General features: G+C 46.2%; 1 protein-coding gene across 3 annotated transcripts in view; it reads left to right on the top strand.

The window, feature by feature from the left end:
* The window catches only part of NPR3 (natriuretic peptide receptor 3), a 68,197-nt gene that overhangs the window by 8,359 nt on the left and 34,729 nt on the right, over window positions 1-25,109 (top strand). For all 3 annotated transcript variants that reach the window (XM_028519022.2, XM_028519021.2, XM_028519020.2), the window contains exons 2-3: window positions 3,918-4,040; window positions 12,972-13,138. In XM_028519022.2, coding sequence (XP_028374823.1) covers window positions 3,918-4,040; window positions 12,972-13,138 — 290 coding nt within the window. The remainder of the gene's footprint in view (window positions 1-3,917; window positions 4,041-12,971; window positions 13,139-25,109) is intronic.

Below are 25,109 nucleotides of genomic sequence, written 5' to 3'. Positions count from 1 at the left end.
GGACAGGCCCCTTACCCCGTGACTAGAGTCACCTGGAATGTGTGCTCTCTGAACGCAGACACACCTCAAAGAGGCGGGAAGAAGGGCTGAGCCACCGTGCTCAGTTCTTTCTCTCAGACTCACCAGCCAGACGGCTCACTCATTTTCCTTTGGGGAGTCGGGGTAGAAAGGGGTAAATGAAGGCACACTGGAGTGTCACCTTGTTAGAGGTTGCTCCACTATGGAAACCGGAGACCGGGAAAGGTATGCCTACCCCCATCTCAGGCATGCTCCCTGGAGTGTTTTTGGTTCTCTGAACTGACTTCTGCAGCCACCTCTTTGCACTCTCTCTGCAGTTCTTCGAGTGATGGCAGGAAAATGCTGCAGCAGCAAGGAGCCTCTGACAGGAGACACGGGGTGGGGGGGCGGACCGGGTTGTGGAGGGTGAACGCTGCAAGGTCTTTAAGAAGTTGGAGAAATTAGGGCAGACAGCCAAAAAGTCTATTTAGCAACTTAGAATCACACCACCCCCTGTTTAGAATTCTAACAATTTGACCCCCAGATTCGTATTTGTATATTTCAATATACTTCAATGAAACAGAACTGATTTAAAACTGTCTTACATGACGTCTACTCACAGGATTCGCTGATGCTCTCTTTTCACTCCAAACCTTACCGGCTGCTGGCGAGCGCTGGCAGGTAGCACCCGCCTCCCGAGCATGACGGCAGACCGCTCGCACTTGTCCGCATACTTTCCAAGAGCTGTCCCCAAATCTGTTTATGCCGGTTGTGCTTATTTTAAGTATGTAGTTTAATGAGTTATGTAAACTGATGAAACATGAGTAGGAAGAGAAGGCTATTTTAGTGAAAACTATTTTAATCTTCTGATGGACTATGTAAAGGCAAGTGGCTAAAAATACTTGCTTGTTGAATTAGGCTTGAATGAAACGACCATAGGAGATTAGGGATTATCCTGCAAATCCAGAAGGATTCTGCACTCGGACTGCTTTGCCAGCATCTTTGCGTGCTTGCTCCAACTTAAACCGAACCACAGTGTGCACTGTGGGTTTTATGCAAGGAAGACAAAACCCTGCCCATGGACTTGGAAGTGAAAGGTTCCTTTTGAGAGTTAAACCACATGGTCAAAACACAGTGGACGAGATCTAAAATAATCGAAGCTGCTCAGATAGACACTATGCCGCTTGGGTCACTCTCGCTCGGGCTAGGTAGGTATGGGACTTAAAGAAGGAGTGTGTCAGTCAGAGGAACTGGTCTTTGTGGTGATGGGGGTAGAGAGATGGAGGTGGGCCAGGACTGTAAAAATAAAAAAAGAAGTGACAGAGAGGCCAGTGTTGGACAGAGCCCAGCTAGGACTTATGGAAGCTTGTGCTCTGGCCTCAGGACCCAGGCTGTTTGGTCCGGGGCTGGGTATGTATCTCTTAGATGGATGCTTAGCGTTAGCAGGCTTTAGACATCTGGATCACGCAGCTGACTTAGCTGAATCTGATTTCATCCTTGCCAACACCCCACACCTTATAGTTTTCCTCTCCAGGGAGCATGCACAGGTACCTGTTGACACAGATATGTTCATGGCTGTTTCGGTTCTCACTGAACTGAAGTAATCTGCATTTCAGATGATCTGAAAATGTCTGAGTGCGGTTATTGGGTCTCTGTCCTCAGGCAATGACTCTGCCATGTATGTGCCGACAGAATGATGTTCTGAGTCTGGGGCTCTCGAGGCAGACCCTGCGCTCTGATGAATTGATCCAGAATGATGAGGGCTGCCTGGCAGACGGTCTGCCCGAGCCTACTTTTCCCTCCTGGGGAGTGTGGATTCCAAGACCGCCCCGCTTGGAATCCACACTCTTCAAACTCGTCCAGCCTCAGCCCCTCATTGGCTATTTTGTGGGACACCTTGGCTCTTTTTGAATGGAAGGGACTAGAACTGAAACATTGCTAAAACAAGGGTCTAAGTCACCATGAGTAACGAGGGGTTTCTTCGAAAGCTTCCTCACTGAGGCATCTTGGAATCTGACTGTGTAACTCAAATACATCACTGTATTTCTGGGCACAAACAACACCCACTTCCACAGTGATAGCTCTTCAGGGGTTTTGTATTGTTTAAAAACAAACTGCCCCAGAGAGCTGAGCTTGCCCATGGAGCCCTTTGCACTGAGGAATGTCGGAGTCGTGATCTAACACTGTCAATGCAGGTTGCCGTGAACGAAATATCAACAAGCCCTAACCCTCCGAGTGCGCTGCCAGGACAGCTTTGGCACGGCGTGAAGTTTGTTTTACGTCTTTCAGCACCCATGCTTTCACAAAGAGCATACACATCTCTGAGAGCTGGCGTGCCCGGTGATAACGTGGTTACAGCGCTCAGGCCTCTCCAGGTCTCTCCTCTCCTCTGTGCTTGCAGCAAAACACAGTGGTCCCCGTCGCGGGGACAAGGGTCAGCAACAGTGATCAAATTAACTGGGTCACGGCCAGGTTTCCACTTCTTTCTAGCTTGTGGAAGCTCTCACGAGGCAGGCAACAACATTCTGGAGCTGCTTAAAGCCTCTCAAATCCAACAGTGTGGATACAAATTGAGAGGATATGGGCAGGGGCCTGGAGTCTTGCTAATCTTTTCCCACGTATGTTGAGACAGCTTGAGAGAAATGTTTCAGAACGAAGACAGCAGAAAGCCTGCCCCACCCACCGCGTCCTCTGATTTGCCACATGAAGGGTCTTCCTAAAACCCTCAGTTTGCTTCTTCAGGAAAATGTGTTTGCCCTGCAATTACATTTGAAAAGCAGTTGATGCTCCTCACTGTCTCCTATTGGGCAAATCTGGTGATTCTTTTGAAGTATTTTTTAAAAACTATTTTACATTTTTGGGAAAAGGTGTAAGAAATTATATAGGAAAAACCCTCTGTATAGACTTCACCCAGATTTTTACCAATTGTTAACATTTTGCCACTTACGCTTTATCATTCCAAATCTCTCCCTTCCCTCTCCCCTCCCCTCTCCAAACATATATATAAAAACATATGTATCACACAAATATTACTATCTTTTAATGAACCATTTGAGAGTATGTTCAGCCATCATGCCCCTTGACCCTTAAGTAGTGTATTACCTAAGAAAAAGGATGTTCACTTATATATCCACAGTAGAATTATGAAAAGCAAGAATATCACCACAAATGCAATACTATTATGTAACTTACAGATCTTACTCAAATCTCTCCAGTTGTTTCAGTAACATACAGCAAGACTTGCACTATTATTTTTTTAAGGTCCAGGATCCAACCCAGGATCACACATTGCACTGAGTGTTCTGTTCCTCTAAGTGTCTTTTACTCTAGAATATTTCCTCAGCCAGTCTTTGTTTTCCATGAAACAGACCAGGGGTGTCAAACTCGTCTTCACCGGGGGCTGCATCAGCCTCGTGGAGGCTTTCAAAGGGCCGATGTGGAGCTCCTGGCCCCTAGTTAAGGAATAATTTACACAGTCCTAAAATTACATTCGGCCCCTTGAAGGCCACCGTGCGGAGGCTGATGTGGCCCCCAGTGAAAATGAGCTTGACACCCCTGAAATAGGCCATTTCGAAAAGCATAGGCCAGCCCTTCCGCAGACTGTCCCCAAGCTGCGTTTGCAGCTGCGTCCTCCTGATTAGCTTTGGGCTACCCATTTTGACGGTTTTAATCCTGGGTGTGTCACATCAGGAGGCTCAGAAATCCATTCCCATGGCTGGTGACTCTGGCTTCCATCGCTTGGTTATGGTGGCATCCACTAGATTTCTCCACTGTGAAGTTACTGTTTGCCTCCTGCATAATTGTTGTGATGTGTGATTTGTGAGGACACCCGAGGATGGTGTAAGTATGGTACCTTGTGCTTTGTCAGCCGCCCCCTGGTTTCAACGTCTCACACGTGTTGTTTGTTCCTCCGTCCCCAGTGGTGATCATGTGTGCCAGCGGCGACACGGTCCGGGGCATCATGCTGGCGGCACACCGACACGGGATGACCAGCGGAGACTACGCCTTCTTCAACATTGAGCTCTTCAACAGTTCTTCCTACGGTAACTCCCCGTCCGCCTGCCCTCGCGTGCGCGGCTGGGTGTCGGGAGGGGCCAGAAAGAGCCACCAGTGGGAGTTATGTCAACACATTTGACTTCCATAGCTAGGGTTTTAGAAATCTGTGGTTTGAACATGGTCACTGCTTCTAGGTTTTCTTCTCTGAGAACCAATGGTGTGTGTGTGTGTGTGTGTGAGAGAGAGAGAGAGAGCAAAACCCAAACCAGCGGCCCCCCCCGCCCCATGCACCTGTGATGCCAAGGGACTTGTCTCCAAATGGCCCTAAATCCAGGCCCGAAAGACCCCTCCCTAGTGTGTTTCCAACTGCAGGTTGCCTCTGTGATTGACTGTTGGAATAATTTTAGTGAAATGTGGGCAGCATTTTTAATTGAATGGAATAGACTAGACTATGCAATAGAACAGAACACATCAAAGTGTGTCACACGTAGCATAAAACTTTTATTTTAGGGACATGCTTGTGTGTTTGTGCATGTATATTTATGCGTGTTACCCACATGTTTGTAATGGGCCACACTGTGAGACAAATAAAATAACCATCGCTGTAAACCAAGGCACAACACTTCGAAAGTCACTGCTCCCAGGCCCCCGGCATTTCCGACAATGGCTCCTTACGCGTCTCCCATATGGAAGTTCATGAGCCATCAATATACAGGACTGAAAGTGTTTACTTTCTTAGAATGGGCCTGGGACAGTCTCCAGGGTGCCTGTGATGGAAAGTGTTTAAGGAGTTCACGGAGATCACAAGGACAAAACATTTTTCCCAGGGCGGCCAGAGCTCTCTCTGACGTAGACACCGTCAGGCTACAGGCCATTTTCTCAGACACCGCCCTTCGGCAGTGGAGGGGCACTGTGCCTGCACGTCACAAAAGGCATCTTGACGCGGAGCCCCCGCTCCCAGCTCTGGCTGTTGTGAGAGAGTTAGACAGGGTCTGAACCTTACAATACACACCCCAGTTCCCTGCTCGGACCCTGGCTGACTTAAGCCATAGATCATTGCACATAAACAGACAGTAAAAGACACATCTCATGCCGATCAAAAAAATTGTTGAATTGAAAGTCGCCACCGCTTTCTTGTCGTGGATACAATCAGAGACTGGAGGCTTTCAGGATGAATGCCCAGTGTTTCCCTCCTCGCTGCCACAACCGTCTCCCCCCTTCTTTTTCACAAGCAGAGCGGCAGCTTCACTTCTTGACCCCAAATCAGAATGCAGTTACATTATTGGCTGCAGTACTGACTTCGGTGATAGCGGTAGAGACTGGTAAAAAATGAAATGAAAAACACTTATTCTGAATTTTGCAACTTGGCAACTGCAAACACAGAACTGGAGGCAATGCATGTGAAGGCACATTATACATGGGCAAATGCACCCCAGATCTCAGGTCCCGGCATTCCTTTCGTCTACACGCATCCCTTTCCCCTGGTCACTCCAACACACGAGTATCACGGAAGGTTTGAGAAACATAGGAAAGCACAGGGAAGAAAATGACTTACCATAATTCTATCGCCCAGATAAAAGTGCAGTGGTAATATTTAGAAGTGTGTCCATCGTGTCTATTTTACTATATGTATATATTTACAAAATATTTTTAAATAAAATGATTACACAATTTATAGAATGGGTACACAGTCTTTTATAATGTTGACATACTATCTTTTTTTAAAAGTTTTTAAAAAAGATTTTATTTATTTATTTATTTTTAGAGAGGGAAGGGAGGGAGATAGAGAGAGAGAGAGAAACATCAGTGTGCGGTTGCTGGGGGTCATGGCCTGCAACCCAGGCATGTACCCTGACTGGGAATCGAACCTACAACACTTTGGTTCGCAGCCCGTGCTCAATCCACTGAACTATGCCAGCCAGGACTGACATGCTATCTTTACATGTTCAGTCTCCTGTTTTTAAATGTTTGTGCTATTCCCAGCTTTTTTGCTCTAAGAATGAGGCTATATCGAGTTGTCCTGAGTGCACATGCATGTGCACACACGTGTGTGCCCACGTATAAATATGCACACATATTTATTCTGTAGGACCAATATCGAGAAATAGAATTTCTGGGTCAAAGGCTATACACATTTAAGTCTTGAGAGATAGATACTGACAAGCTGTCTACTAGAGAGGTTTGCCAGTTGACACTTTTGCTGTGATGTACGAGATTACCTGTTTTCCCACATCCTTGTCAACTTCGTATCACCTAACTCTTCAATTACTTTATGTATTTTACTTTCTTTTTATGTCCATGAGCAAAGATTTGCATTTATTTTTGTTTGAATTCTGCAACATCCTTGTTGAGTTCATTCTTAGATATTTTATGTTTTCCGGTTGTCACTGTGAGCATGACCTTTTCTCACTGCATTTGTGACTGTCATTGTTTTAGAGAAATCTACGAGTTTTGCTTATTTATGTCACAAGAATTCCATATATTAAATCCATGTTCCAATAATTTTGATATCGTTTTCAAAATAACAAGTTTTTCCTTCATTCTGATAGCTAACATATTTCTTTTTCTTTTCCTATTGTATTGACAAGAGCTTCTAGAGTAATATTGTATAACAATGGTGGTACTTTAATTTCTGACTTTTTGTCTTTAAGTACATGTACATGTATCACCAACATGACACTGTTGGTGATTTGGGGCCAACTTTTAAGGCTTTTTTTCCTGAGTTCAGTTGTTTTGCTTCTTGAAAAATTACATAGTTATACAGTATGCAGTGTGCTTTTATACAACCTGCAAAGTATCCTTGGTGTTCCTGATCAGATTCCCCTGTCTTTTCCTTTTTAAGTCTTGTTGCTCAGGTTTTGGGCTCAGGTGTCAGTTTGCTTGAGAGGCTGTGCCATCTACTAGCTCTTGGCACATGGATGTGGCCCTGCCCTCTCATGCAAGCCTTAGTTTCCTCTCATGGTGACAATAATAGTATTTACCTAATGGCATCAGGCTGGGTGATGAATGAGATGAGGTATGTGAGGTACGTAGCAAGCTTCTTGAACATTTAATTAATGTTAGCTATATTTATCATTAGTCTTAGTTTACTTTGACCATGACATGTGGAACTTTAAAAATAAGTTAAGCTTGTACATTTTTCTGGGATACAGTTCCATAGATTGATTTAGGCCATATTTTGTTATCAAATTAACTGACTTTTATCTAATCCATCCTAAAGACCTGGATGCATTGGTAGTTACATGTGCATGCAAATAACCAAGATGGTCAACAATAGTGATTGTTGAGCTAAACCAACGTAGAGGTTTATTCTCTCACCTGTCAGACGTCCTGGGCAGGTATGGTGGTTCCATCAGCTCACCAAGGATCCAAGCTTCTTCTGTGTTTTCACTTCCTCCATCTCAGCCAATGGCTTCCGTCCCCAAGAACACAAGATGACGGCTAGGGCTCCAGGGATCGTGTCGTGATTTTAGTCAGGACAATGAGGGCAAGGTGAGAGGCATAAAAGAGATCCTCTCCGTTGACTCCGTTCTGCTGGCAGAGCTCTCTGGAAGCCCCGCTCACCAACTCCTGCTGACATATCGCTGCCTGCCCCCACTGGTGAGGGGAGCCAGCAGATGTGTGCTTTCAGCTGAACTCCCTGCCACCCCACAGCACGCTAGGAATCTGCTACTCAGGAAGGAGGCAAAAGGCATGTAGAGAGGCCACCGTCCGTGTTTGCCACAGACCCTGAAGCACCCTCCCTCCTTGGAGCAGGAGCAGTAAAACAGAACCTTAGGGCGGGCAGAGTGACCGAGAGCAAGGGTCTGGTGTCCCGCAGGGAAGGGCCTCCTCTGAGACGCTGTGCTGAAGAATCAGATGTATGTTCGTAACAGTTCTTCAGCACGCTCCTCTCCCTGTGCGTCCTCGCGCCGAACCCTATACCCATTCTGGAAGAGTGTTCTATTTTGTTAGTACTTATTGATGTGGGATTTTTAAAAAACATACTGACAGCGTGTCCATATTTCCTGATTACTCCATTATTGGGTCTTATTGAACACTCAAAAACAGCCTCGTATCTGCCCAGATTATGTTGCTACAGGAGTTCAGAGTATATTATGGGGGAATTCCAGTGGTGGAAAGTAAGATTGAAAAAATAGATTAAAAATATAGAAGGAAGATGATTAATTTTGTCCTGCAGAGTTTTTAACAGCACCTACTGGCATTCTTGTTTTCTTTGGCGTTATCTTCTTTGGATGTAAGTTGCATGGAAGGTTGTTTGGGCAATGCCGCCTGGGACTGTTAAGAACTCTCCTGACTTCCTGAGAGCTCAGAGGACACTAACTGAGGTGAGGCTGGAAGTGTAGTACAGCTAGGGGATGCACACAAATCATTTGACTCAGTAGAAATGGAAAAATGGCAGAAAAGGGGAGGGATTGGATTTATTATGCTTTGCTATCAAAGTGATACATGCACATTGAAGTCAGTTTGGGACAATGAGAAAAGAAGGAGAATTCTGACACAATCTTTTAACTGTTGACAGTTGTTAAGTCACATTTAGGCACTTCCCCTTTTGATTGTTCTTTCCATTACTTCTGTTTTTAACATGTTTTGCCACCCCCACCACATTTCGTCTTCGAACACCCCACACTCTGATGCACTGTTATGTGGAGCAGGCACGGCACCAGCGCCTGGAGTCTGGCTGGCGTCCGAATCCTGCTTCTGTTGTTCATTAGCTGAGTGACTTCGGGCACGTTAACCTCCTTGAGCCTCAGTTTCCTCATCTGTGAGACAGGGATGGCACTTAAATGTACCTCACGGAGTTTTTATGTGGATCAAAGAACGAAACGGTACAGGCAACATTGTTCACGATGGTGTCACCCAGTACTCGGTGCTGTTATTGCTGGTGGAAGGGAACGGACCAGCCTGGCTCATGGCAGGCATGGAGCGCCCGGACATTTGGAGAGCGTAGGCTCAGGCATGGGAGCCCAGACGAGCTCCAGGCATTCGTGTCTTGGATGTGTTCTGTGGTATTACAGCTAGCCATTCAGCCCGCATTTATCGAAGGCCTCCTGGGTGCTGGGTCCTGGGTAAGGAGCGAGAGCGACAGGACGACACAGTCATCCCAATGTGGGAACCGCCGGTTGCCCCTGCCAGCTCCCCGGCCAGTCGCAGAATTGCTGAGCACAGGGCATGGTGCTGAGCAGGCCATTTCCTCGTTCACAGATACTCTGTACCCTTCTCCCTCGAAATGTTTAAAACAAAACAGAAAAAGCCAAGCAGAACAAGGTGAATTGGTTTTTCCTTATTCCCGAAACAACTGTTATGACTCACCCTCTCGGCCCTACTTATCACGAGAAGACTTCTTCCTCCTCTTCCTAACCCCTTGTTCAGGATCACTGTAAGAATATGACATTGGTGCCCTGACCACTTCTCCGAGAGTGCTGCCCTTAAGGTCACCGGTGACCGCCTCATTGCCAAGGCCGTTAGCCTTACCCTGGGCCATGCCTGGTGCCTGGAAGGCAGTGCTGTGCCGTAGGGCCTTCTGGGCTACCAGCTGTGCTCTAGTCTGTGTTGAAATGCAGCAAGTGCAACTGAGAAACTGAAGTTTTAGTTTTATTTAATTTTAATGAAGGTTTAATTAGTCACACATGTGGCTAGTGACTACTGTATTAGAGCTTTAGAACATTCAGTATTGTTTCCACCCATTTCTTTCTGGAAATGCTGTTTTCCCAGCTTCAGTGGCACCGCATTCTTCTGGTTCTCGGTGAGCTGCTGCATCTCCTCCTATTCCTTCCGCTCTGAAAGTGGCATCCCCACAGTGTCTGTGCTCCCCCTCCCCCTCCTCCCCTGCACCCCCGTACCCAGGGCAGCCAGCCAGTCCCTGGTGCCGACTCTAAGCCATATGGAAGTGACATCCGGCACCTTTTCCAGCCCTCACTCCTCTGTGTAGACCATTATTTCCCACCCCAGCCTGGTGTTGTTACTTGGGCATTCTGTAGCCGTCACCTTGGCCTGACCATGACCCTCCCTGAAATCATTGTAATTTCCATGCCCACCTCCTCTGCCCGACTCTGCTCTTTCCTCCAGTGACACCCCGTTTTCCTTTCCTCTGCAGTAATGGGGACATGCCTCCCTCTCCGGTGTCCCTCACTCCCCCATCTCCTGGAGTCTTGAGATTCCTCTTGCACGGTCCTCTGCTTTCATTCTCAAAGGCTTACCCTCTTGTTGATTAAAAAAGCAGTAAACATTTATTACTGAAAACTCCCCAGATTCACACACACACACACACACACACACACACACACAGGAAAGGAAAAAGACAAGGAAGGAAAAGGAAACTTGCCTGTGATTCGACCCCCCACACGGAGAACCATGTTGAATTTTGGCGGGGGCTGACTTCCCACATTTAGCCTCTCATAATGTCTTGCCTGATTCCTGTGGCCGTGAACCCCCCATGTCTCCCCACTCTAGTCCCCTGCTGTTTCCTGAGGCACCGCTCTGACCGTGTCACTCCTCTGTTCCTCCCAGGAATCTCCAGGGGCACCCAGGTGTCCACTGAGCTAAGTTCAGCCCCCTGATGGAGTGTCACAGCGAGCCAACCTCTGCCCCATACGGGAGATGCTGCTGACACTTTACAGGGAGCCCCCCCCCCCCCCCCCAAAAGCAGGAAGTCACTGCGTCCCTTGAGTGTGGGACTAGATACCTATTTATTTTGGCTTAAATTTATTACGCACTATTTATTGTTCCCATTCTTTTTTTTTTTTCTAGAAAACAAAACTTCAAAGTTATTATCTTTTAGGTTATGGTAGACAGATTTATTGTACTGGATTTCATTTCCTTCAAAATAAAAAAAAAATGCCTTCCCCATTCTAGTAACTGAGATAGTTGCTGTTTCCAGTTCCGCGTGTGCTTCTTAATGACGCAGCACGGCCGCCTTGGGAGGGCCAGTGGGGTTAAGTCTTCCCCGGAGAGAATTTTCCCAGCGCCGAGGGACTCTGACGCTCTGTGCCTAGGGAACATTACTCCCACTGAGTCCTGATATCTCAAATCAACTAAAAATGAATCAATAAATACTGATGCATGCTTAGGAGAAATGGGTCCCTTCCTGGGGTGAGGATGTCCTGGACATTTTCAGACTTTGGGGTCTTCTCGGCACATGGATTTGGCCCCGTCACAACGGCCACGATGTCTGTGTCCCGAGCGCCCAGCTGGGCTCACCCTGGCCTGTGACGCAGATCACCAGCTCTCTTGCTGGCTTTTGCCCTGAGGCCCCCTCCGCATCTGGGAGACTTCGTGTGGGAGGAGGAGGAGGACTCTGTCAAGTTCTCTTTGGTGGCTTGAAATTGAATCGTGTGCTCACCGAGAGCAGATCTAGCCCTTAATGCATTTTGTCTTCAGTTCTGTCTTATCTTTTAACAGCTTGCTGCCTACCGGGTGTCATGCACGTTTGCACCTCAGCCTTGCCTTAGGTCGGCCAAGCACACCTTTCCACCCTCCTCTCCAGCGAAATCCTACTCACATGTTTAGGGCCAGCTGATACCTCCTCCTCCTCCTAGGGAGCCCCCTTTCCGTGGGGCTGGTTGTCTCTTCCTCTGCACTCCTCACTGTTTCTTCATATCCACGGACTTTCCTCCGTCCCCTAGTAAGTTGCTAGCCTGTGATAACTTCAGCTGTTACACGTCTGTCTCTAAATCCTTCTCTTGAGGGTACTGGAGACTGTTCAAGACACTTATGATGCCCACTGTGGTGGCTGCCACGGACTTTGAACACAGTTTTCAGTTGGCCCATGTTTGTCTGACATAAGTTGTGATAGAAATTCCAAGGCCACCAGCTTTTTCTTCTGTTAAGAGGGGAGGGAGAGCCCAGGCCTCGCAACTGCAGAGCCGTCCTCACTGCTCAGCCACGGGGCCCTGGGCACCTGCCGTGGACCGGGGGCTCAGCACAGACAAAGGATGTTGGTGTTGGACTGCAGAGGTTGAATTCCTTCTTTTACTTCTAGATCTGCAGGGATCATCCTGATAATTCGTAGAAAGAACAGCTAGATGTCAAAAGGTAGAGAGAGGCCCAAAAGAATGGGGCCCTGGAGGCCATGTACTATCTAAAAAAATGAAATCATAAGGAGAAGAGTCATGATTTTTTCCCCAAGGATTAGCCTTTGCTTTTGTGTAGGGGAACCTGTGAAGCAGCAGGGCACCCAACTTCTCCTGCCTCAGTTTCCTCATCTGTACGATAGAGACGGTAATTGTACCCACATCGCTGGGTCTCGTGAGGATTAAGTGAGTCTCTAAATATAAAGTACTCAGTAGAGATGATTGTATTGTTCTATATCTGCTCAATACATGTTAGCGGTTTTCATTCTGTTGCTCTCGATGCACTGCTTGACACTGCCCAGTAAATAATTTGATGATGTCGCCAGAGCAAGAGATACAGATTCTCCCATTCACCCAAGCCACTTCTCACTCCAGAGAGATTCCAGCAATATTTTAAGAACTACCAATAATCTCAAACTTCTTTGTTTTAACAGTGCCATGTTATCATATGCATGCATCCCTGTTGTCACACACAGCCGTGCCTGCTACCACATCTCCATAGCATCAGGTTCCCTGCCCCAAAGCGACACCTTGGTTGACCTCCCTGGGTGACCGTAGCTATTAAAAACTGAGCGCCAACGGGGAGCAATGAAACTTCCTTCCTGCCCCCGCAATGCGGTCGTTCTCGGGGGCTGGAAATTACAGTTACGTGCTTATTATAAGGTAGTTAATGCCACAGTGCTTCCCTTTCTCTCCCATTTCAAAGGCACACGTGTCCTAAAGAGCCTTCTTCTCCTTGAGGGTGGTGACACTGTCACATTACACCCAGGTGCAAAACCATGACAATGCCTCCCGTCGTCGCGGCTGCCAAGAGTGACAGGCAGAGACACATCGCAGTTGAGGAAGGAGAATGGCCCCTTTATGGTGACTGGCTGGGGGTTCTAAATATTTTCATTTCTCCCATAGGAGATGGCTCGTGGAAGAGAGGAGACAAACACGACTTTGAAGCTAAGCAGGCATACTCATCCCTCCAAACAATCACTCTACTGAGGACAGTGAAACCTGAGTTTGAGAAGTTTTCCATGGAGGTGAAAAGTTCTGTTGAGAAACAAGGGCTCAATGAGGAGGATTACGTAAGTGCTTGATTACAAGCCTAGACCTTCAGCATTCTGCAAACAGTCTTCTAATTAAATCGGAGGTGACAAAGTGTCCCATTCTGAACCATTCAGAAATTCCTAGGTTCATGTCTGAATGTCACTGTGCTTTCTGTGTGTTTTTTTTTTTCTGGCCAGCTTGCCTCCCTCCCTCCCCGCCCCCACCCCATCACCCCCACCCAGCACTTACGCTTTTCCAACTGCTGCAGGAAGGAAAATTGCTTTTTGTGGGCACTTGCGGTAATGCTGAGCAGATGTCTGTAGACTTCCATCACTTAGTCGGCCGGGAGCGTGTTGGGGGAGAAGATGCATGAAAGAGGGCCAAAGGTTTGCATACCTAATTTTTCCAAAGCTTGGTGGCAGAAGATGTTTTGGGTTTTAGAAGACTCTTTCTTTTGGCAGACGGTCCCAGCTCCACGGCGAGTCTGCCTCTCTCTTGTGGCTGTGTCGCGGCCCCTTGGCTGCGAGCTGTTTCCTACCCAAGTATTCCAGAGCTTCCCACTCAATTAGTGCTGTTGTTACGGGGGCATTTTCCAAGAGTGGGCCAGAGTCAGAAGGTTAGGCCAGGCTAGGGATGGAACAGAGGGACTCGTCTCATTGGTGGCACTGAAGACCGCTGACCGCACCTCACTGGGTGCCCTTGTCTCGCTGCCTCCAGAGTGCTCTGCTGCGTGGCCCCTCGCCCCCCACCCCCCTCCCGGGCCACTGCAGAACGGCTCACTCCACAGTGTCCGGACGGGAACAGCAGCGCCTTCTTAGTTTGTTTAGAAATTTACTTGTTCACTTACTTTTTCAATTACAGTTTACTTTCAGTATTATTTTGTGCTGGTTTCAGGTGTACAGCATAGTGGTTAGACAATCATATACTTTACAAAGTGTCCCCTCTGATATCCCCTGTATGCCCCTGGCACCATGCATACCAGTCACAATATCATTGACCATGTTCCCTGTGCTCTACTCTCCATCCCTGGGACTACTTTGTAACTGCCGATTTGCATTCCTTCGTCCTTCCACCTTTTTCCTCCAGCCCCACAACCCCTCCCCTCTGACAGCTGTCAGTCCTTTCTCTGTGTCTATGAGCCTGTTTCTATTTTGTTTGTTTTCTTCATTAGATCCCACATATAAGTGAAATCATATGGTATTTGTCTTTCTCTGACTGGCTTATTTCACTCAGCACAATGCTCCTTGTGACTATTCTGTAACTACCAATTTGTACTTCTTAATTCCTTCACCTTTTTGGCCCAGTCCCCCAACCCCCTCCCTTCCCGCAATCCCCAGTCCAGTCCCTGTGGGAGCACCTTCTGACTGACGGATATTTGGCTTGGACAGTCCCTGCCCGAGGTAGGTAGTGACCAACTTTACAAGAGAGGGTCACTTCCAAACAGAGACTCCCCCAGTTTCCCCCTTTGCATTTCAGCAGGGGCTAGGCACTGGCCTCCGGCAGACCTCCAGTCAGAGCCAGGATCTAGCACTTTCTACCTGTGTGATCGGGGCAAATGCCTTAGTCTTGCTGATCCAAATTATTTCCCCTGTGCGGAGGATTACAGATAATCTCTCTGAAGCATTTAGCAAGATCCCTGTCAAAAAGTCGGGACTCAATAAATGATGCCTCTTTTATACTATTGCTATACATGCAAAGGGTCTTATGAACATACTTACCAATGTCTTAGATGTTAGATAGTATACATACGTCATTTAAAATACCTCTTGCCTTTCCAAGTCAGCACTGTCCGGCAGATGTGCAGTGTAAGTCACAAGTGAGCACATATGCGACTTAAAATGGTCTAGTAGCCCCATATAAAAAAGTTAAAGTAACCAGGTGAAATTAATTTTTAAAATTTATTTATTTATTGTTATTATTTTTATCCTAATCTGAGAACATTTTTTAAATTGCTTTAAGAGAGAAAGGGGAGAGAGAGAGAGAGAAACATTGATGTGAGAGGGAAACATCAATTGGTTGCCTCTTATAGGCTCCTTGAATGGGGATTGAACCCTCAGCTCAGGTATGTGCCCTGACTGGGAATTGAACCCTCAACCTTTCCGTGCATGGGACCATGTTCCAACCAACTGAGCCACACTGGAGAGGGCTGGGTGAAATTAATTTTAATAAGACATTTTATTTAACTCACATATAAAAATATTATTTCAACATCTAATCATTGTAACAATTATGAATGAGATTGTATATTCTTTTTCTTATATAAGTCTTTGAATTCCGATGTGCATTTTACCCTTATAGCAGATGTTCAGCTCAAGGGCTCGCTAGCCATAGGTGACTAGAGGCCACTGCACTGGACAGTGTGTTCAGAACTACGACAGAAATAGGCCTGGTGTAATGCAGCCCGGGTTCAAGGAAACCTACGGCAATGCTGCCGTGATCGAGAGCCTTTGCCCCAGGAATATGGAAGAACACCAAGGGCGCTGAGCTTCCTGTAGTGGTGCTAAGGTGGCCTGGGCCAAATGGAAAACATCTAAGTCTTGTGCATAGGCCACTGATTTATTTTACTCTACCAGGTTTATGTTAACTTTATGGCTTAAAAGCTCAACAGTGTGGTCTTTTTGTGGGCATCCTTCCTGAGGTTGCTGAAGTTCAAGTATTTCAGTATAGGTTGTCCAACGTAATGATACTCATTGGGCAAAAGTGGGCATTCCAGCACTCCTGGGTAATTCTTTTTGGCGATCAGTTTTTCTGTATTCAGAATATTGAATCTTATTTTAAGGGCAGTCTACGAGAAATCTCCTTGGGACGGTAGACTTGCTGCAAAGGTCCATGGTCCATTCCAAACCGAGTGCTTTGGATGTTATTTGCATCACAGGTTACAATACTGCTGCTCTCTGATGGTGGGACCATCTAGAACCGACTTTATAAATAAAAATAACCATTTTATATAGAATTAGAGCTCATTATAATAACTTATTGCAGTTCTGAAGATGTGTGTGTCTTTCGTAGTGATGATGTGTTTCTCGGGCTCTTGTGAGCGCCATCTGCAGAGGTCCATCAGGCCAGTGCGGACAGGTGGACAGGCGGTTGTGGTGACCATTGCGGAAGAGGGGGATATGGGCGCCCAAGACCAGGAGCTAGTGTGGCCGGCACTCCCACGTGTGCTGTCCAGGGGTGTCCAACCCACAGCCTGCGATGGCTATGAATGTGACCCAGCTCAAAATCATAAATTTACTTAAAACATTACTTAGTTTTATTACTAAGTTTTTTACTAAGTTTTATTACCTAGATATGTGCATTTTCTATATCAGCGATCACACACTTGGGATCTGCTTGATGAATTTAAAAGATTATCAAGAGGGCCACTGCATAATTAGTTTTATTATGTGAGGGCTTTTTTTTTCTTATCTGTGGTGGCTGATATCAGGAAAATTATGCACAGACCTTTTTTTTTTTGCTCATCAGTTTTTGTTAGAGTTTCTGTGTTTCATGTGTGGCCCAAGACAGCTCTTCTCCCAGTGTGGCCCAGAGATGCCGAAAGCCGGGACACCCTGTGCCGCACTTTGATCAAATGCGGCAGGAGATGCGTCACGAGACCAGCAAGACTTGGTGGTCTTCATTCTAGGGCTCGGCTGTCTTCCGGGCCTCTCTGCTCTCCGCCTTGTACTCATCTGCTTGCTCAGAACTGAAGCCCGCGACGCCCCCGGTGGGCTCCCTCAGCCCCTGCTCTGGATCTCACATCCGGAAACTCGGACGGACTCTCTGATGAGTTCTGAAACTTACCACACATTTTCGAAACCATCCCATAGGGACAAATTTGTTTCTTGTCAATTCTTCTAAGAAGGCTTCATTAAAAGGGGGGGCGAAGGGGAACAGGCGAGTCAAGGAACACGTATAAAGGACCCATAGGCATGGACAACAGGGTGGGGGTTGACTGTGGGAGGGGGGATGGGCAGAGCAGGGGGGAGCAATGGGGGGGAAAAAGGGGGACAACTGTAATTGAACAACAATACAAAAGTATACTTAATTAAGTCTATTAAATGAATTAAAGTATAATTAATTAAATTAAAAACGTCTGATGGGCCTGGCTGGGATCCCGATACAGCATTGAATATGAGCGGCGATGGTGGACATCCTCGCCTTGTTCTTAACTTTGATTGGAAGAACGTACAGCAGATTTCCTCTCTGTTCCTCCCGCCACGTAAGCATAATGTGGCCCGTGGCGTTTCTGGGAGAGGCTTTATGAAATATGGAGGTTGCATTTTATTCCTTGTTCGGGATGTTTTGTTTTTGGCAAAGTGACACCGTTTATTGGGGTAACGGAAACAAAATACAAGAAAATCACAGCTTCTGCAGTGTAAGTTCAGGGAAGGCTTTGGGCACAGGACTTTACTGCTGGCATTGTGAGTTGCGTGATATTCCTGCTCTAGGCCGTATGTGTTCCTATCGCATTCATCACACTAGCGCGCTGGTGGCGGGTGATCTTCTCACAAGGCAAAGCTCTGAAACTCTCAAATTTTTATAAGCCTCTGTTGAAACATGGGAAAGATGGAGTGCCTATACTTTTTAAAATAAAATTATTATTCTGTATTTTTAACTTACCAAATTTTGATGGAGTAATGAAATTTTGTTTCCTTAAAGTTGGTGCCTTCTTCCTCCCCCTCCCTCCTCCTCCCACTCTCCTCTCTCCATCTCCATCTCTTACCCTTTTAAGTCTACTCTTGGTTCATTCATCTCTGGTGGCTGGTTGGGTGGGTGCACATGTGCAGTGAGTGAGTCGGGCTGTCACTGGGGCTGTGGGTGTTACGTGTGCTGTAACGGGCTAGTTATTAGTCCATGTATCTTAGGACAGTGTCTCCACCGTTCCTATGGGTAACATGGTGACTTTTCAGTTGAGATAATGGCAGATTCACGTGCAGTTTTAAGATGTAATACAGAGAGATTGCTGGATGGAGAGTGTGCATGTCCAGTCTGCCCCAATGGTAACATTTTGGACAATTACATGTAAGGTCACAGATGGATGTGGACACCGATCCAATGCACTGATCTTACACAGATTTCCTCAGTTTTATTTGTACGTGTGTATGGGTTTGTGTATTAAGTTCTATGAAATTTTGTTACCTGCGTAGTCGGGGTATTTGCATATCATCAAATACCTTTTCTATGTCTATTGAGATAATCAGACATTTTTTCTTTCTTCTATCATAGTTTGTTGTATTGCTAGATTTTTTTCTCTTTTTCCAGTTCTGTTGAGATAAACTGATATGTAACATTGTATAAATTTAAGATGCACAGCGTAATGATTTGATATATGCATGTATTGCAAAGTGATCACCACAGTTACTTTAGTGACCATCCATCACCTCACATAGTTACAAAAATTTTTTTCTCTTAGCAACTTTCAAGCGTACATTACAGTCCTGCTAACTATAGCCTTCATGCTGTGCATTAGTTTCCCAGAACTCACTCATCTTACAAGTTTCAGTTTGTACCTTTGGTCACCTGTATTACTGCATTTTTCTCATTCCAATCAGCTCTGCATTCCTGGAATAACTCTGGTCTCTCTGTGCCTCAGGACTCTGAGCTTCTCTATTTCCCAGACCATACTTTGGAGAATATAATTATGTTTGGTTGAACCTATAGAAGTCTGTCTAGGTGGAGCTTTCTGGGATGGGTCATCTCCAAGGCTATTGCAGCCTGTACATTGGCGTCGCTGGGTCAAATGTCTACTCTTGGTTCATTCACCTCTGGTGAACTTTCCACAGTTCCTATGGGTAAAATGATAATGTTTTAAAGCATACCTTTGTCCTCTTACTAGTGAACCAGATGGAAACCAATTCTGTTCTGATACATTATGTTTTAATAGGGCCCAGTGGCCAGCGCTGGAGGCAGTGCAGCCTGATGGTTAAACACGCAGGCTTGAGAATGCATCAGCCTAGCTCTGCCTCTTACTGTTCTTACCTTCAGCACATTTCTGAAATTCTGTGCCTTAGGTTACTGACTGTAACGTGGGGATAAAATTTTTTTTAACTGAGAAGGCTGTTGAAAGAACTTGAGAATTATGTATGCAGGTAATATTTAACACAATGCCAGGCCCTTAGTAAATATCCAAGGGGTGGTAGCTATTATTTCTTTCACCTTTGTTTCTTGTACTCCAGACCAACGGATGTGATGTTCTTGCATGCCTGATGTACCCAGAACTCCTGCTCACCCCTCAGATCCAACCTTAGACACCCACCTTCTCAGGACAGTCTTTCCCAACTCTGCAGACCCTCTCCTGGACCCTCTGCTCCTTTCCGTCTTGGTGCGCATCTGCAGTTGCAACCCCTCCCCGCAGGTGTGGGGTTTTCTGGTTAACGTGGCCTCTTCTACCCGACTGCAAACTCTGTGAGACTAGAAACATATCTTTTTCTGCTCACTTTTGCGTTCCCCTCCTGTTTGCTTGGCACAGAGGAAGCAGGCAGTAAAAGGAAGCTATTATTGCTATGCACGTTATTTTAGTTATTATTGAACCAGAGGACATAGACTCCGACACCCTCCTTGTGTGGTGGTGGGAACTGAGGCCCAGGGAGGTGAGGTGGCCTTTCCAAATGGAACCATATGCTGCCACCAGTACAACACCTTTGGGGGTGACACAGTCCTGTGCCTAGACCCTGTCAGGCCCACAAAGCCAGGAGTTCAGTTTCCCTTTCACTGTGAAGGGTACTGTTTGGGGGTGGTAATGAGTTTTCACAATGGGGGTTTGGAAGACCCCCTGAGGGGTCATCAGAAATGTAAAGTTTGTATTACACCGCCTTAGAGAGGCTCTTAGGTATTGGTGGGGCGTGCAGTGTGGCTTGGATGGTGTTTGCCAAGTGCCGGCCCCAGTTCCTCTGGTGGCTCTTATTGGGTGGCTCCCACATGCAGTGGTGTTCATTCAGGGGTGTCTTGATGGAGGCGTTTTGTCTCTGCCATGCAGTGGTTCCAGTTGTGGGACTGGTGTTTGGTTTTAGAATGTGCTGTGCAGTGGCCAAGTTGAGATTAGTCACACCCCCGCCTCCTGGTGCGCTGCCTTTCTTTTTTCACTGCGTCAGTCTGACCCCTCTGTTGGTAGCAGTGTGCCCAGTATGGGGGCAAACCTGTGACCCAGAGATGAAGTGTCTCGGGCCCTACAGGTGAGCCTGGCAGGCCCTCGGGCTGAGGCACATCCTTCCTTTCTTTGAAGCACACCCTGCCTGCCCCAGTACACAGTTTTCAGATACCAGTTTCTCTGGACTGTTTCACACACTTGACAAAGTCTGGTGAGGACCCTGTCACTTCATCTGCAGCGACCTGTTTTCTCTTGATGTGTAACCTGCCCTTTCTTAGATCGTCAGACGCTGTTGATTGAGGGCTTTCGGGAGCAGGGCCGTGAGCTCTACCCTGCACCATGCAGAGGTCCCGTCTGGGGTGGGGTCCTCATCACCTGAAAATACTTAAGCAGGTGTATAAACATCCATGGCCATGAACTCTGGAGCTCACAAGAGCTCCATTCCTATGCCAGCATGGACGTGGACTGTCATGCACCTCAGTGTAAAGCACTTTGACAGACTGGGCAGTTTATCTCGTAGCAGACCAGCTGCGGCACAAGGGTGGAAATATCAAGGCTCCCAGAGAAATGAAACGAAACAGAGTGGAGTGGGTTCACTTTAGTGGGACGCTACTTCCAAAGTCGTGCCAGCTTCCATGACCTCTTTCAGTGGATGAGGGTCCCTTGACTTAGGGTGTACCAATTCTTTACAATTACGTACAAATTTTTGTGTGGAAGTGCACACGTGTATGTTTCTGAGGAGGGGTGCCAACATCCTTTGTCTGATTCTGAGCGAGGTCAGTGCTGCAAAAAGCTAGGAATCATTGAAGTAGGTCACAGCTGGTCAACATGCCATCTGCCCAGTTACAGTCTTGAGCCTGGTTTATTCACCTGGACCGGGCACAACACTGTGCATGCAGGGCTGCGTGGAGGAGAAGAGTCACTCCCCCGGAATAAAACACCTAAAGGCCCTATTATTTCCTAACCAAACAGTCTAAAACCATTAGTTTTACTTTGGAGATGAAAGAGACGGAAATGCATTTCCTTATTCCTTTTGGACTAGGGAGTCAGTTCAGTCTTTCCAAGTCTCAGTGTTTTCACATTATGTCTTTAAGAGGTAGACTTAAACTTGTCCCTGCTACGAATTCTCAGTTTAGACCGAGCCTGTGTTGGAGACATCTTGCCCCCCTGGCAGTCGCTCTGACTTTTTGGTCCTGTAAGCCCCACTCTTGGCCTGGCCCCATCCTCCCTATTGTGTTTGGCACTTCTGAGCCCGTTTACTAGCTGGCCCTTTAACAGCTCTGCCCTTGGGTGAAGCTCACTTTCTTTCCTCATGTTGTTGTTTGTAAAATCAAAATAATACGTGACTTTCCAGACTGAATAAAATGAATTAAAAAGCCCACCCTGAATTAAAAATAAATTCATAGTGCTATAAGAGTTAACATAAACATATCTCCTGTTCTTCTCCACTTCTGACTCCCATTCTGTAGAGGCAATAATCCTTAACGTTTTCAACGACTTCTCTCCATGTTTCTAAAATAGTTGATTTATAGTGCTGCTTTTGATATGAAAAGTTTTGATATTATCCCTTGATTACCTTATACACTCTTTCTCTACTAATACTTTTCCTCTCCTCCTCCAAATATTTATTTTTTATTTTTATTTTTTATTTAGGGGAAAAGAGGGAGAAAGAGAGGGAGAGACACATCAGTGTGTGGTTACTTCTCACGTGCCCCATACTGGGGACCTGGCCCACAACCTAGGCATGTGCCTTAACTGGGAATCAAACCAGTGACCGTTTGGTTTGCAGGCTGGTGCTCAATCCACTGAGCCACACCAGCCAGGACAATATTTTATTACGTAGTTTTTAGTTAAAGGAATATTCACAAGATAAAATCTGAAGTAAAGCACTCCCCATATTTAGAGTTTTTAGTATTATTATGCCATATATATTTATATTTACAAGAGATTCATGTAGTGTTCTATGATTACATTTTCTTTCCTGTGTAGCTTTTTGTTTTCTCTGGAGTTAATAATTTCCTTAGTTTTTAAATTTGCTTTCGTGTAGCTCTTACTATTTCATTCTTATTCTCTTAATCAAAAATTTTACGTAATGTTATTTTTTTCCAGCCCTTTTTCTTCCTGCCCCAGTTAAGAGTAATTTTTTTTCTCCTTCAATATCTTCAGTTCTCTCCTGTACTGGACTCTTTTTTTCTTGGCTACTGATCTCCTTTTTTGTTGAAATTTCACCTTAGTTTTGAAGGAAAAGGAGGGTATATGTGGATAATTGTTTGAAACTTTGCATATTGAAAACATTTGTTTTGTTTATTTATTTATTTAGTTGCTCATTTAGCTGGGTATGAAAATTTTAGTTTGAAGATGATGTTCCTCAAAAATTTTGATGTTATTGCTGTACTGTTTTGCAGCCTTTGGTTTTTCCAATCTGATTATTTATCTTTGTCATGCTACTTTCTTTTTTATCTGTCTCTAGAAACCTTCAGCATTTTCTCTGTATTGTTGATTATATCAGTCAGGGTCTAGTCTACACCAGATAGTTCAACAGAAGAAATTTAATGGGAGAAACTAAGGTGTAAGAAGTGCTGACATCCAAATCAAAGAGTAAGGCAAGCCAGAGATTAGCAAGAGCAAACAGTTATGACCACTTCCAGAGCGAGAGGGACGGGGAAGAGAGAGTTTTACCGGGATCCAAGAATTAGAGCTCTCACGGGAGCCAGAAGCAGGGAAGAGACAGCTTCTGCCAGAGAGGCTACCTAAGGCAAAGAGGGAGAGGGAGAGAGAGCCTGGCTCCCCCCTTTCCTGGCTTTTCCACCAGGGCTTCTGTTGTCTGAACCAACCGGAAGTCAGCTGGCAGGGCAGTGCTGCCTGGCAGGGCCCTCCTCCTCGGAGGTGGGACAGAGCGGAGCAGAGGTGGGGAGGGGGATGAATGCACCAGAGATCCAACAGGCAGGCAGCCGGCTCACTGGTGTTCTGAAATTTAGCAATGATGTGCGTGGATGTGGACCTTTTAGAAATCTTTGTGCGGGGCACTTGGCTCTTTCCGGAAATGTAAAGGTTGGGTGTAGGCTCTCCTCAGTTAACTCTCCAGTGTTCTCTCCTGTTTTCCAACTCTGCCTTTTCCTTTCCGAGGGGTTGCTTCAGTCATATCCTCCAAACTGTCTGTTGAGTTTTTAATTTCTGCTATCATGTTTTTAATTTCCAGGAGCTCTTTTGTATTCTCCGAGTGCCTCTCTTTTTAAAAAAATTACCTGGTTTCCTAGGTGCAGTATCTTATTTTTCTGAGGATACCCTTTCATCAGTTCTAGAGTGCACTTCTTTCATATTTTAAAGTTGGGGTTCATTTTATAATTGGTGGGCTGTCATAAATTTTCTAAGGGCACGTGAGACAAAGGGGCGTGTAGTTGCTGGTACCTTACATTTGTTGATAAGGGTTTTTTTTTTTTTAAGTTTTCTTTTACTTCCTGCACTGCTTATTTCTTTAGAAGTTCTTTTTTAAAATAAGACTTTTGATTTCCTTCTCTTTCACAGGACAAGGTTTTCTTAACTCCATGGCTGTCTGTTTATGTGTGAGGGTGAGCCGTCAAAGAGCTCTCAGAACATCCGTGTGTATGGGAACCGATCCAGTGGTAGAACTTATTGTGGGGTCATAAAGGCTCAAGCTAGCTTTTCCAAAGGCTGATTTCCAAATAGGATAATCTGGCGGTCATTTCTCGTAGGCTGGTCGGTGTCACTGAAGGATTGTCGTCCAGACCCCTTCTTGAGAGTCAGCCATTCTGGGAGCTGACCCGCCTTTAGGGACAGGCCCCCCTGTCCCACCCCGAGGATGGCAGACTTTTCACTCATACCTCAGTTTTCCGTCTTATGCGGCACCAGTTCTCCAGCCGTGCCCAATACCCACCCATTCAGGTCTCCTCCATGTCAACATCTCCAAACAATAAACCTCCTGTCCTCTGCCCGGATGGGAAGGGGCCGTTTGTCCTCTAAGGTTTGGGGGTGGAGGGGCATGCAAGTGCTCCTTATACAAATTTTCAACAATCCTGCTATTTTTCAATTTCCCCACCCCCATCATGCTCCCTGACCAGAGGTGACCAGTGTCCCATTTCCAGAGCCTCTGAATGGGAGGTCCTTGCTTCTTGTTGGAGTTCTCAGCCGTGTGAATGCTTTGGTTTTAGTTTCTCAGGGCTATTAAGTCAGTTACTCCTGTCCAAAGTCCAGATATTTTCGACTTGTACATTTACAACTTAAAAAATTCATTTATTGTCATTTTGGTGGGGATTTTGGAGAGAATTTTTTTAAAATGAAATTAAACTATTGGGGTGATGTTGGTTAATACACGATACAAGTTTCAAGTGTACCTTTCCATAATGCATCATCACCTGTATATTGCACTGTGTGCCCATGTGTCCTGGCAGGTTATTTGTAATTTATCAGCGATGCAGTGGTAGAAATTGTACACCCTTTCTAGAATCTCTTAAGAGTCTTTCAATACTTCAGAAAAAAAGCTGAACATTTGAAGACATAAATGTTGAGAGAGTTCCCATGTGGGGCTCAGCTACCTTCTGAAGCACCGTCCCTGGCAGAGGCCTTCTGTTCTGAAGGGGACCCACTGCCTAGTAACTCCCCCACAGCATCACTGCAGCTGGAGCCCCGGTAACCCAGCCACAGGGCTTGGAGCTGCTGGAGGGAAGGTGGAGGGAAGGTGGAGCTCCTGACCCTGGGCTGGCTCAGTGGACTTGGGTCCAGGATGCCCTGGGCTGGGTCCCTTTATTCTTAGGGCTCCCTCTGTTGTAGAAGCCAAGATTTGGGCCATCCCTTTGGGGCTTTCCCATTGTCAGGTTTCTGTTAGGAGTTGAAAGTGTTTTGCTAACTTCAGTCTTATCATAGGGCAGGGTGTCAAACTCATTTTCACGGGGTGGTGGGGGGGTGGGGTGGGGTGGGTTGGG

This window comes from Phyllostomus discolor, chromosome 3 (genome assembly GCF_004126475.2).
Source record: "Phyllostomus discolor isolate MPI-MPIP mPhyDis1 chromosome 3, mPhyDis1.pri.v3, whole genome shotgun sequence".
NCBI classification, from domain to species: domain Eukaryota; kingdom Metazoa; phylum Chordata; class Mammalia; order Chiroptera; family Phyllostomidae; genus Phyllostomus; species Phyllostomus discolor.
The sequence above is the reverse complement of the archived record's forward strand: the minus strand, read 5'-3'. Positions and strand labels throughout refer to the sequence as shown.